Source organism: Papaver somniferum, unplaced genomic scaffold, assembly GCF_003573695.1.
Source record: "Papaver somniferum cultivar HN1 unplaced genomic scaffold, ASM357369v1 unplaced-scaffold_158, whole genome shotgun sequence".
Taxonomy (NCBI): Eukaryota; Viridiplantae; Streptophyta; class Magnoliopsida; order Ranunculales; family Papaveraceae; genus Papaver; species Papaver somniferum.
In genome coordinates, this window is record NW_020625264.1 from 3,514,395 (window position 1) to 3,529,651 (window position 15,257).

At 35.3% G+C, this 15,257-nt stretch overlaps 1 protein-coding gene across 1 annotated transcript; it reads left to right on the forward strand.

The window, feature by feature from the left end:
- Positions 1 to 5,209: 5,209 nt before the first annotated feature.
- Positions 5,210 to 7,009, forward strand: LOC113337259 (protein STRICTOSIDINE SYNTHASE-LIKE 4-like). The gene is made up of 6 exons (XM_026582966.1): positions 5,210 to 5,526; positions 5,610 to 5,828; positions 5,923 to 5,990; positions 6,100 to 6,336; positions 6,432 to 6,564; positions 6,653 to 7,009. Exons 1-6 carry the CDS (start codon positions 5,362 to 5,364, stop codon positions 6,929 to 6,931), a joined length of 1,101 nt encoding a protein of 366 aa, XP_026438751.1. The 5' UTR covers positions 5,210 to 5,361; the 3' UTR covers positions 6,932 to 7,009.
- Positions 7,010 to 15,257: the final 8,248 nt, after the last annotated feature.

Here is a 15,257-nt window from a genome sequence, read left to right on the forward strand (position 1 = left end):
TACTCACCAGCACTCACCGTCACTACTTCTTCCACCACAAACCAGGGACGGAACCAAGATTTTGAGGAAAGAGGGAGAAAAAACTCTTGGAAAGTTGGATACATGTGAAAAATGGACTTTGTATCCCATTTTACGATAAAAGAACAAAAATAAATATAATTATGCTTCGCGCCTCCCTTTAGGGCTGCACATGGTTCGTTTTTTGGGAAAACCGAAACCATAGTACTCGGTTTTTCAATATTAAAAACCAATGAAACCATTAAGCTTATTCGGTTTCACTTGGTTCGGTTTCTACTCTGTTTTGTATAAAACCATTCGGTTTTTGGTTAACCAGCTTGGTCACATGAATTTTTTTATATTTGTCAGTCCCAAAAAACTGACAGGTAAATTTTCAGATCCTACCATTAAAGTTTCAAATACATCAGATGTTCAATTCCCAGTACATATTAACTATTAATAAAAACATTAAATTTTAATGAGTCTAGTTTCTCCAACTGCACTTGCACCTCCAACTGAACTTGCATTAGGTCGAGGTCGAGGTGGCCGCTTATTGGAAGAAATAAAGGCAGTAGGTGTTGAACTAGATCCTCGCGTTGTCAAACTGCAAGTCTGCAATATGATAAACCATACATTTATGTTAAAAAATCAAAAAGAACTGAACCAAGTAATTGTTTTACGAAATGTATAGCACAAAGATCAGCGCTCTCACATGTTCAGGGTACTAGATAAAGGAGCAGATGCACAACAAACAACCTGCCTAGAAATTTAATTGTTCTCATCCAGTAAAGACAGGTCCAATATAAAACCAAAAACCAAATACACCAAAAAGAAATTGCTAATACTTACCCTCTCGAATCCCTCAACCCTGGAAAACTCTCATAGTTTGGTATTTATCAAGGATGGATTAGAAAAACTTCCTTTCATTTTCATTGCACAACACATCGTATATTATTGGATGAAGAACCAAAGAAAAAATGACACATTCAACTGAAAATAGACAGTTTTTTGTTTACTTTCTAGTACAGACTAAACTCGACACCAGCCAAGAAGCAATGGTGTAATGATGTAATCAGTGTAACCATGAAGCCCAGAACACAGCAATGAATCAATGAAAGCATCACCAGCTTTGACCAACTACATATCATACAGGTTAAAGGTACAAAAATAACAAAATGCATCACTATGGGTCTCAAGTGGTTTTGGTAACAGATCATCTAAGCAAGGAAGCAACAACACGAGATGAACGAATGAAGCATCGAAAATCATCATTACAGAAAAATACATAAATCATACAGTATATGGGTATACTCAAGTCATCAATGTAGTTTTGAAAACATATCTTCTAAGAAGTGAATTATGATATTTAAGTTGAACAAACCACCATCGTTGATTTATCTTTTCTATTAATTCCAATCAAGGTGGAACACTGGTTAGAGGCCAGTCTTATGACACAATAGGTCATGCGTTCGAACCTCCCCGTTATAATTTTTGGAAAACCATATCTTGACTTGAGTATTCATTTTTCATGCATAATATTGGAATTAATGCCATGCGTGCGAGTTGTAAGGGGTGGTCAGGAGAACCGCAACCCTTGATTTATTTTTGTCTGGACAAACCCCGACCACCACTAACACATGCTAACTTAGCCTAGCTTTGTTTTGTACTAATGATATAAATATTGAAGTGCCATGCACAACTCTCCAATAAAACACCTTAAGAATTCCAAAACTATATTTATATTTTCTAGATTCTTTATAAATGCACTTAATCCTTCTTTTTTTTGCTACGAAAGGAAAAAAAATATTAAAATGGAGAAAGATTACATCATAGGTAGGACAAATTGGAGGATTTCTATCCAACCATTATCCCGATGCATTGAACCTTCTACTATACTTAGCCGCTTTAGCGGCGCATCCATTATAATTCCTACTGACAAACTCTAACTTAACAAAATAAAAGTCGCTTAAAATAAAGAGACAATCCTCCAAAATAGAGTTGTTGGACCAGCTAATCTGATCCATACTATTATTCATAAAGGAAATAATATTTTTAGCATCACTTCTAAAACAAATTTTGTTGTAGTCTCTAGCTTTAACCCACTTCGCAGCTTCTAGTAAGGCTAAGCATTCCGCCTCTTCAGAATTCATGGCTTGTCCTGCGATTGTCCTGCATCCTTTGCATTCACCTGTTAGATTAAAGATGACAATGCCAACACCAGATTTATTAGTGTCTTTATCATAAGATGCATCACAATAAACAATGTAGCAGTCATGTGGAAGGACTTCATTAGATGGTGGCAAAGGTACTTGATTAGCAGAAGAACGATTTTTAGTGCCACTAGTAATAAGGTATTCACTAGTATCACTAATTAGTCTAGAAGCAAATCTAGCGGTACTTAGGGTATTAAGTTGTTTTTTTTGGAAGATGTGAAAACATCTATCCTTCCACAGACACCATGCCGTAGTTAGAAGAGAAAAGCAAAGATCAATGTTGGATAAAAGGTATTTGTTAATCCAATTATGAATATTAGCTACAGACACAGAGTCGTGAAGCACCAAGTTTCCAAATGGCAAAGAAGTTCAAACAGATCTAGAGAATGGACAATGGAGTATAAAATGCACTTAATCTAACGGGTAATATTTATATATTTTTTAGATTTTTTATAAATACACTTAATCTAACGGGTATGGATGTCCAACGAATTTTCAAGGGTGCATCCGGGTCCAATCCATAATCCGTTGAATTTCAAAAATCTCATCCACATCCAACCTATTAGCAAACTGTCCAGGCATCCATCCACAAAAATACGGTTGGTCCCGGTTAAATCCGTGGATTACGGGCCTAATGCTCACCCCCATCTCTCATTTCATAAGGAGGTCAAAGTTGATATTAAGCCCATAAAATATAAAAAAAGCAGATAATCTCCTACTTGCACACCAAAGATAATCCCCTGCTGACGTGTCTCGCTACTTGTTTATACGTAGGGAACAACCAGCTTTCCCTTCAAAAATCGTATCAAATGCACCGCTAGATGTTACGAAGGACCCATTTCCATAGTCCATACTCTATGACATTCTCATAGATGCAAAAATAATATATAAAATAAAATGATCAATTAAGGGTATGCCACCACTGACATTGTGTGACTCACATTGATGGATAATGATTAATCAGCTTGTTACAGTACCTGTTGAGATTGTAGAGGATATGGGTGAACTTCACAGTTTTGTCACTGATAAGAACTACCAGCGCGGTAAGATGGTCATGGTGGTAGGAATTGGAGCCGTTCAGTCAGGGCCGTCTTTGAAGTTTCGACAACCTTGTGCGAAAGAGATCGAAACGCCTTTCTATCCAAAAAAGAAAAAATTCACACATAAATAGAATGTATTTAATAGCATTGAAATGAAATAATTTGTGTCGCAGTTTAAGAAAAACGTATGATAAAAAATGTCAGGAAGTTGGGAACTTTCCATCAAAATGAAAAACAAACACATAAGTACTTAGAAATAAACTACGTTGATTAACAAAATGAAACAAAAATAAAATTTGAGGACTAAACTGTATCCAAAAAAAGACTAAAGCAAATAGCCATCAGCCAAATACTTTTTCACTTCAAAATTTGTGATGTTGTTTTCCGGTTCTAGGTAGTTCTTGACATACCTGCAGCAAAAGAAGAAAAGAGCTCAAACAAGAAACTAAAACGAAAAATGTTGCAGTCGACAAATATTAGTAATTTAGTACGTACTAAATTGCAAGTAGATGATTGACCAACTCCAGTCAAGCATTTTATTTTAGCATATATCTCATGATCCAAGAGTGTTAATTTAATAACTACTGTCTTCACAAATAGATATGAAATCAAAGAAGTAATTTCATTCATGAGGGAGGATCCATGGACATTCTTAGATGAACAGGGTCGGACAAGATTTGTGCCATTTTGTCCGGTAAACTCAAACGAAAATGAATTTAAGTCTAATATTTTATTAATATGTTTCTATTATAAGACTTTACATTCCTACCAAAAATGAATGCAATTCGAGATACCAAACTTGACCATCTACCGATCTTAATATCAACCGTTAATTTTGAACGGCTAATATTCAAAGGGGTAGATGGTGGTATAATACATCTCGAATTGTGCTCATTTTTTGTAGGAATGTAGAATCTTATAAGAAGAATATACCATCAAAATATTAGACTTAAAATCATTATCATTGGGTTTTGGGGAGAAAATGGCGCAATCTTATCCGACTTTGTCTATCTAAGAGTGTCGATAGATCCTCCCTCTCCATGAATTATCTACAGTATAAAAGAAATAAAGAAATAAGTACTGTGTGCACTCAATCCAAGTCTCAAAATCAAATCAAATAAGTATAGATGATAGATCACAATTAAAATTGAAGAACTAACTTGTTAAATTATGAACAAAGGGAAACGACTAACCTGTTGGACAGAATTTTCTCTTTGTCTCTTCAGTTTCAATCTTATTTTGAGATGCATGTCGATTGCTTTGTAGGGTTTTCATTAGATTTAAGAGAATCAGAGAAATTAAATTATCCAATGGGCATTTTTAAGTTTCATTCATACCAAAAAATATTGTGAATCAGTTGTGCCCAATACTGACCACCGCATAAAAATATGCGTTCATGAATGGGACGCCTTGTGCAAGAGCACACCTTGCACTCCTTCAAAACCGGCCCTGCGTTCGGTTTTCATGTTTCCTTGCTGACGAGTCACCTTTCACCATCAACAATCATGTCTCTCTCTTGAGTGATACCAATAAGGCACTGCAAAAAGTCGGAATATATTCGTACATACAATTTTGTAACCGAGTCCTTCAATGGAGTAAGAGTTGCTGCTTTTGCACACTTGCAGCAAGATAGTTCCGTATGAGCCTGACAATAGGTAGATAGTTCCTTATGGGGGGATTTGTCAACTGCTATGTCATCTGAATTTCAAGGAAAAGAAAGCCCACACATCCGAAACAAATTAACGAGCGAAGCCTCCTCTAAATCAAGCTTCATGAAGTGGCATGTTAGCTGCACTGTTTAAGCTTCATAAAGTGTGCATGTTATCTCTAATTAAGTTCACGCAAAGACAACTGCTCCGAACGGCCCTGCACAACACACCAAGACAAACACCACATTTAATTTACTACTTATTTCCTTGGATTTTTCTTATCTAAATGAAAGAGACATGACATGGTGTAATAATAGGAGGACAAAAGTACTTTCAACCATCTAATTGGAATTTTATGCCCACCTTATCTTCATCACCATCAATATCAGCAATACCTTAAGAAAAGCAGTAGCTACATTTTTGCTGAAATCCAGTACTAAATTGAACTCAAGAGCGTCTCCAATGGTTCGTAACCGTTACTTATTGGCCTTGACAGGCGTTGTATTATGTTCTTTTCTACTTCAAACTTTTCTCATTTCCAACTCTCCGATTGATTATCCGCAAGTCCTCGAATTATCTCCATCCAGTTTGTCTCATACTGATTTGCCATGGAACAACCACTTGCAGGTAATAATCATCTTCAATTCTATTCTTTCGTAACGCAAAGACGCCTTTACATATTGATTTTGTATGTAATGTGAATTTGATAGAGATTGATAAAACTTGGCGAAGGATGCTTGAAACAACCTGAAGATATTACTGTGGATAGAGAAGGTGTGGTGTACACAGCTACAAGGGATGGTTGGATTAAAAAGATTCACACAAATGGAACTTGTGAGGATTGGAAGTTCATAGGCGGTGACACGATGCTGGGAGTCACTATGTCAATTACCAATGAAGGCGATATTTTGGTGTGCGACGCTGATAAGGTAACATAGTTGACCCAAATCCGAAGCTAGATTCCTTCATCTTCAATATATGTTACAATATCTAAACATAACAAGAATTTGTGAATCACTGCAGGGTTTGTTGAAAGTTAATGAAGAAGGTGTAACCATTCTAGCGTCAGAAGTTAATGGTTCCAAAATAAGGTGATGTAACATCTTTTGATTTCTTTGTATATAAAAGTAGAAATGAAGCCGTTGCAAATTTGATGGGTATGTAAATCAACATATGAATGTAAAGTGCCATGTGTTACAGTTTTGCAGATGATGTAATTGAAGCAACAGACGGTAGTATATACTTCAGTGACGCTAGCACTAAATTCGGACTCCATAATTGGTATCTTGACACACTCGAAGCTAAGCCCAACGGTCGGATTCTCAAGTACAATCCTTCCACTAGAAAAACGACGATACTGATTGACGGTCTGTGCTTCCCCAATGGTGTTGCTCTCTCCAGGGATCAGCATTTTCTTGTGTTCTGCGAATCATGGAGGTAAGCAAAATTTTAAGACTACCAAAGAAACATGTACCAATGACTTGGGTATGGTTAGTTCCGATTCGACCTCCTGTTTTACTATTGTTTGTCAGATTCCGATGTCTTAAATACTGGCTGAAGGGGGAGAACAAAGGGCAGCTTGAAGTTTTCATAGACAACCTTCCTGGTGGACCTGACAACATCAATCTTGCACCGGATGGTTCTTTCTGGATCGCGTTACTTCCGGTGAGCAAACCACTGTCTACTCATGTGGCACATACCCTTGACAATTTGTGTCAAGATGTTATTGATGTGATTCTTGTGTTGTTTGCAGTTGGCGCCCAAGGGGCTTGAGTTTATACACAAATGGCCGATTCTTAAATACATGGTTGCACAATTTCCAACGCTTCCCGATTCATTAAGAGTCGGTAAGAGATCAATGGTAGTTAATGTAGCAGCTGATGGCAAGAAAATCATTAGAAAGTTTGATGATGAAGGTGCGAAAGTGATACCATTTCTTACCTCTCCTGTGGAATTTGAAGATCATCTCTACTTGGGAAGTCTGGGTACCAACTTCGTTGGCAAGCTTAAGCTAAATGATCAATTAGAGTGACATACTCAAGGTTATTGTAAAAATGCGGTAACGAATAATGTCATTATTTTCGGGTCAAATTTGAGCATATTTCAAGTATATCTAACCAAATGATATTGATCGCAAAAGTAACGTATCTGGAAAAATCCTTCATACAGCAAAAAACCATGTTAATTGCACCTAGGTAGCCTTGATGAGCCAACACTATTCGAAATAATGATCCTAAATTATTTTGGGAAAAAGATGCATAATGTGGTACCACTGCGTTAACTACTGGGGAAATTGTCTTCCCATACGACCCACGAGCCATTTTATACCAATTTCATAACAATGGACAATATAGGAATTTGTCCGCCATGTGGCCCATATCCAATCAAAAATTTAAATCGTCTGAAAAGAAATAAAAACGTACTCTGACACTTCCTCTGCCTTTCGAGTTGAATATCTAACAATGCTACATTTATTCGGGCATGAATCTGGCGAACGCCACGGCAAGACACCAAACATGGAGACTCACGGTGGGACTCATATCCGGTCAACGTAGCACTATTTGTTGAATATGAGTAGTGTTACGTTGATCGAGAGAAAATCTCGTCATTTCTCCTGTATGAAACATAAAATCCGAAGGGCGCTGCCGGAGGCCAATAGGGGGCTGGTTTAATGGTGGAAACCACCAAAAAAAAATTCACCCGGGAGAAACGACCGGTACACTGAGCATTATTGGTTAAATATGGATCTTATACTCACACTAGTTTGCTTGTCGTTTGACAGCTACCAAGGTACATACACTGTCATATGTTGCATTATGTTGTCTGGACCCCATGCATGCATAGTATAGGAATTCTACTTATTGAGTAATTTCAAATTTTGGGTAGTAAAGTATGGTATTATTTGATTGGAAGAATCCAAATCCTGAGAATTTCATTAATAGGTAATAACATTATTACAGGGGTGTATTGGATCAGGATTTATCTAGACAAAATTAGATATTAGTTTTACTCGAATTTAATGAATTTATAATATTTCATAAAGAAACCCTAAGATTGTTATGGACATATGATTATGGATTACAATGGAATGCCTTAGAAGCAGTTAGATTTTTAAAAATTGAAGTATATTAATTTGAGGTGGTGGAGGGTTATCTCTGGGGAGGGAATATGCTTGTAGCAGTCAACTGCTCCTTTTCACAGTCAAGCGAACCTACATCAATTGATAAATTCAAGACACGCACCAAGCGTTACCATAATATATAGGAACCAAATATTAATATACTCTTATTAATTATTCAGTGAATGTTTTGATTCACATAAGGATCAGAATACGTTAAGAAACACAGATGCATAACGAGATATAAAGATTTGCTAATGCCAAGACCATTCGCTATTACATTGTACGAGATTATCCGTTTTCGATCCATAATCATTTGTGATAAGAAAACATCTTTTTAGGTGGGTACTTAGCTACATAAGCATCTCTGAAATAGCCACCATCTCCATGAATACTCCACCAACAATCATTTTCACAATTTGCACTCCAATCTCTACTTGATTGGAAAGCTGTAAACCTTTCATGATAAGCCATGCTTTTCCCCAGATCACCCCAACTTGAATCACATACACATTTAGTTGTTTCCGACCAATTAATTTTAAATTTCCATTTAAAATTTTGTTTGTAATGTAATATATGCACGCCAAAATCATCTTCACTTGACCAACAATGTAATGTTAATGGTATATTTGGACCTATATTATTTTCCACAATGACAGTTTTTCTGTGGTCCGCCCATGACCCATCTACCAATTGTGCACGGAATAAGAATAAAGTAAGATGAATGAACAAGACCGCAACAACATATCCTGAAATTAAAAATGATGATTTTGTTGACATTGTGATTGATTGGAATCAGAAGCAAACTTAGAACAAAAAAAAACTAGTAATTGGTATTGTTTTCTAATATCTTTGATGGTGTTTTATAGCATCACAAGAATACAAGACAAGGATTTGTTTAGATTCTGTAATTAAATGCCATAAGAGATCTCCTATTCATATGACAACATTTATATACCTTGATTGGAATTTATGGATTTCATTTATGTTAAATTGGCTGTCATGAGATACTTCTTTCTATATACTCCCTCCGTTCTTTTTTAATAGGCCAGTTTCTATAAATAAAAGTTTCAAAAAAATAGGTCAGTTTCCTAATTGGGAAAGTCAAATGTTATTTTAATTTTTTGGGACCATCTTTCTCTTAACTTCTTTTGATGACAAGTGTCATATGGACCACTTCATTTTACTTCTTTTGCTAACAAATGTCATGGGGACCATTTCACTTCACTTCTTTTATTGACAAGTGTCATGAGGACCACTTTCAATGATTAGTTCTCTTAATTTTCTTAAATTTCGCTAAAAACAAAACTGGCCTATTAAAAAAGAACGGAGGGAGTAGGATAGGTTTTGTTATCATCAGGAAAAAATTTCATATACAAGGAGGCCATAGCTCAGCTGGTCATCCCCGTTCCCCAAAGTTTCATGCGCTCCAGGAGGTCCCAGATTCGAGCCCTCAATGACGTAATATTGCAGGAATTAACATGGACGGTAGAGTTAGCTTGTCCCACTTGTAACACAATCTCAGCCCCCTCCCGCTTCCTTGGCTAGGTTATCCATGAAGCTCGCTGGTAGGTTAGCACGATAACCTGTTCAATTCATGTAGTAGTGCGTTGTTGGAGCTTAGCTCGTTAGGCTTCCAACTAGTTAATGTATTACTCTTTATCCAACAAAAAATCATCTATATACAAGGGAATATTATTTTTATCATATTACGTAAATAAGGGAATAAATATTTTTAATTAAAATTACAAAACATCATTAAAAAGTTACATATATATTGGGAATAAAATACTATTGGTTAATTAAAATTACAAAAAGAATGTATATTCTCTTGAGTCATGCTATCACATGAACCCGCCCATGACAGCTGACATTACATCGAATCCGACGGCCGTCAGATGTCATGTCACGGAGATGTTCATCTAAAAATTCGGATTATTGTGATTTTTTTGTTATTTTTTATAGTATCTTTTACCCAGGTACATATCTTGAGTTATTTGTTTTGTATTCAGTCCTCAATAGCACATTAGATTCATGAGTGATGATATAGCTACCGAGGAAAACCCCTGAGGATATCCGGTTAACCCTTTTTGGCCAGCTGTTCCAATCGGGGACTGAATGCCATGGGATGGTGGGCCCTCTACAAAATTTTCTACCCTTTGGATTCGTTTGTGGGACATTTCACGGTGCTTTACTCGGTCAATATATCATTTTCGTAGATTCATTGGTTTTTTAATTTTCTCTCAATATGATTGTAGAAAAGATTTCTATACTGATTGTTGAGTGAGATTTTTCTCCAGAATGATCTCTCATCAGTCATGAATAGCAACATATTTTGGTATTCAATTTTACATTTTGAATTTCTCTTTTACTAGTCTTATAGGTTACTGTAGGTACAGTAATCCAACCAGTAACTGAATTTTTGGCAAGTATTAAAAACAAGTAGTAGTAATTTATTCGTCACGGATGGGATTTAGGGAAAGTGGAGATAGAAAATAGGTAAAACCTTAAAATTTTTGAAATTGGATTCCCTGGACTTAATGTTTGGTTGAGGTAATTCAGTTACCATTATTTCCATCCCGAAATTTAAATTTCATTTCATTATTGGATTAATAAGATGGAAACCTGTAATTCTGGAGGAAACTGGATTCCTGCGGATATAAAATCTTAATTCAACTAAACATGATTGGTTCACCAAAATTATACTTATTCTCGCAGAATCATATTACTTAATCTTCAACTCCGTGAACTAAACATGTCATTAATTTTTGGATCGTCAATTTTAGGTTGTCATTAGCTTTTGGATCATTGACCGTGAGTTGCACCAGTTAGACTACTGCTAAGCTTTTTCCAGACCTAGCCCCTAAGCTGTTTTTCTCACTCTGTAACCAAATTTTTCAGCATCACCGCCCACCACCATGTTTCCGTCAACAAAATTCAGTTTCTCCGTCTTCCATCAATACCAATAATATTAATTCTATTTTTGCCAAAGGAGAAAAAAAAATCAATAAAATAAAGTATTAATCGATTGTTGATTTAGAAGCTAAGGGTTTCTAATTATGGTGAAATTAAGTAGGACTTTTTATTCCAATGAGTTCTGGAATCTGGTTGTCCATTCAGTTTTAGGGTTCAGTCTAAGTAGGGTTATGGTAAATTCAGGTCCCAAGCACTAGGCGTTACCATAATATACGATAATACGACCCAAATATTAATTATTCAGTAAATAATTTGATTCACATAAGAATCAAAATACAATAAGAATTACAAATGCATAACGAACCAACGAACGAAAATTGAAAAATAAATATCAAAGTCAATATCATTCATTGTTAGATTTTTCACTAGATTATCCGCTCTCCATCCAGAATCATTTGTGGTAAAAAAACATCTTTTTAGGTGGATACTCAGCTGCATAAGCGTCTCGACGAATATCCTAGGAACAATCATCATTACAATTTTTACTCCATTCTCTACTTGCTTTGAAAGTTGTGAACCTTTCGTTGTAAGACATGCTCTCCCCTGAGTCATTCCAACTTGATTCGCATACAAATTTAGTTGTCCCCTTCCAGTTAACTTTAAATTTCCATCTAAAATTTTCCTTGTAATATAATATATGCACGCCAAAATCATCTTCACTTTCCCAGCAATGTAATGTTAATGGTATGTCTGGCCTATATTATTTTCGACGGTGACAGTGTTTCTACGGTCATCCCATGACCCATCAACTGACTATGCACGAAATAGTAATATAGTAAAAGGAGTGAAGAAAATGGAGGCAACATATCGTGGAATTAAAAACGAAGATTTTGTTGCCATTGTGATTGATAGCTTCAAATACCTCTTCATTGAATAATCATGATGTTTCAAGGATTTCACCAAGGGATGTGTCTCCTGAATTCTAATTGAATTCCCATTCACTTTAGGGTTTTAGGTTTCGTTTAGTTTCAAACTTGAAATCGAAACTGACTTAACTTAATGGACATCCAATATTACGATTAAGCGCAACCGTTTTGTATAACCCAACATCCAAATCCAAGCTGGTACCATACCAAGGGATTTTCCATTCATATACGAAAAATTGAGTTCAATTTTCCAACAGAGTTTACGGCCAAAACCGTTCACCATTAAATACTTTCACCGTATTATCCACTCTCAACATATAATTATTTGTTGTAAGCAAACATTTGTTTAGGCGAAACCGAGAAGAGAAAGAAGGGTCTCCATAATAGCCGCCATCTCGACGAGTACTCCACCACCAATCATCTTTTAAATATACATTCCAGTTTCCTTGTGTATCATAAGCTGCGAATGTTTCTTTGTAACTCATCCTCTCCCTTGGAACATTCCAGCTTGATTAACATACAAATTTAGTTCTCCCTGCTCAGCTGATGTTCGAGATTTTCTTTGTAATACAATATATGCACACCGATATCATCTTCATTCGACCAGCAATGTAATGCCAATAGTATGTTTGGACCTATACTATTTCCCACGGTGACAGTCCTTTTGTGTACATGATAAGCCTCATCATCAACTGATTGTACACTAAATAATTATAAAGTAAGAAGAGTGAAGAAGATCGAAGCAACATATCCTGAAACGAAAAATGATGATTTTGATGAAATTTTGATCGATTGGAACCGGAAACAACCTTGAAAAGAACTGATAAGAATACTAGTAATTGGTACTGTTTTCTAATATCTTTGATAATGTTATATAGTATAAAGAAGTTAAGACGAGACTTGTTTCGATTTTATAATTAAATGTCATAGGAGATCTCGTGTATATATATAACAACATATACCTTGACTGGAATTTCACTTATGTCAAATTTTTCGTCAATACATATTTCTTACTATGTTGGATTAGTTTTACTATCACCATGATAAAGATGTGCATATGAGGGAATAAAATGTTTGATAATTAAGATTTTCAACTTATTTTTGTATTTTTTGATGAATATTAGAAGAAAAAAAGATTGCAGTAGTCAATTGTTCATCGAGCCCCTCAAACACATCAATGTACCATAATTTATGACCCGGGCATTAAATTACTCTTATTAATTATTTGATAAATATTTTGATTCACATAAAAACCAAATATATCAAGAACAACAATTATATGACAGAAGGTTAAAGAAAAACCGAAACATTAAAAGCGCTTGTGCCATCCACTATTATATTATTTCACTTGGACTATCCACTCTAAATATAGAATCAGCTGTAGTAAGTGAAAACCTTTTGAAATGGAAACCGAGACGAGAGAGAAGCGTCTCCATAATAGCCACCATCTCGACGGATACTCCATCAACAATCACCTTTACATAATATATTAAAGTCTCTTTGTGTATCGTAAGCTGCAAACTTTTCTTCGTGACCCATCGTCTCCCCTGGATCGTTCCAGCTTGATTCGCATACAAATTGAGTTTTCCCCCAATAGTTGACGTTAAATCTCCATTTGAAATTTTCTTTGTAATGCAGTAAATGCACACAAAGATCATCTTCACTCGACCAACAATGTTATGTCAATGGTACGTTTGGCCATATATCATTTTCCACGGTGACAGTCTTTTTGTGTGCAAAATAAACCTCACTATCAACTGACTGTGCGCAAAATAATGATAAAGTAAGAAGAGTGAAGAAGATAGCAGCACCAGATCCTGAAACTAAACATGATTGGAACAATAAACAACCTTGAAAACAATAATAAGAACACTAGTGACTGGTACTGTTTTCTAATATCTTTGGTAGTGTTTTATAGTACCAAGAAGTTAAGACGAGATACGTTTCGATTTCATAATTAAATGCTAGAAGATATCTCGCATATGTATGACAACACACATATATATATATATATATATATAGGTATGGTATTTGTCTCCATGATGACAAAAGCTATCAGACGAAGTTTAATATAGACCCGATCCGAAGATCGGGAAGCTCCGGATGGAATAGTCATTGGACGGCTACGAAAGACTCACGGTTTTAAAAGTCCTTACTACATATGGAATCCTATGATGTTTAAAAAAGAGTAAAAACGGATAACAAGCCTCTTTACTCTTTAGTAGTTTCTCATATCTCGAACCCTAAAGTATGCTTTTCATCCGCCTGAATTTTCTTTTTGAAACGAAAACCAAAATTTCCCCTTTTTTTCTTTGCCTCGCTTAACACTTTTACTCTATACCCTAAATTTTTATTTTGTCTGTGTTTTTTAATTCGTTCTTCCTTGATTGTGATGTAGTTCCCTGAATTTAATTATACTGATTGCGGTTTATTGATTTTTTCATGTTTTTTACCGGGTCGAAGTAGAATCAGAATTTGTAATTTGATTAATTCAAAAAAACGATTAGGTATTTAAATTTATTAGTTTTTTTGTTGTTGTTCGGAAATTCATTGATTCGTCGCAAGCTTATCTTCTTCTTAATCTTATCTAGCAGCTTTCGATACAAAATCTTCCAGTTTCTCACTTTACTGTGACACCCTCTCTTCTTCTAGCATATTCACAACAAAGAAATCATTAAGATCTTTCTTCATCAAATTTGTATTGAATATCGTTGTCATGACTCTACGGAAATTACGGATGCAATTGATGGATTTTACTTATGGAAGGTAAGGGGAAGAGTATTGCCCCTTGGTAAGTCATAATGGAGACCTTACTCAAAGCCCTTATTATTCAATTCACTGTGTGTTTTGTGTTCTTATTCTGCACCCAATTGGAATATGACACTTCTCTTAATCCATATGCAGAAAAAATTGAACTTACATATGTTTTTGTATACAAATAGAGGTATCGTCACTCCTTTCATTATGGGATTCGTCAATTCATACTCTGGACATTTTTGCAGAACAACTGATGAATACAGCTTACCATGAACTCCTGCAACATCTTTGTATTTTTTACATTTTTGTGCTCATCTATCTGCTGAGAATATTAACAAGAAGAAAGTGAAGCAGGTGAGACTTCTCCTTGAATTTAGACTTCCATCAACATCTTTGTATTCTCGCCTTTATGTTGATTTCATGATAGAGAATATGAATTTGGATTGTACCGATTTAACGTCAACTCGATATATATCACGCAACAAAAATATTGTGTAATCCAAGGCGTACAACATGTTGAAATCTAAGTATTTAAACAATTAAATTATTATGCATATGAAAAGGACCAAGACTGCATGAAGGTTAAGTTGTTAAATTATATGTACCTATTACTCTATATATATAGTTCAGACTATTAAATT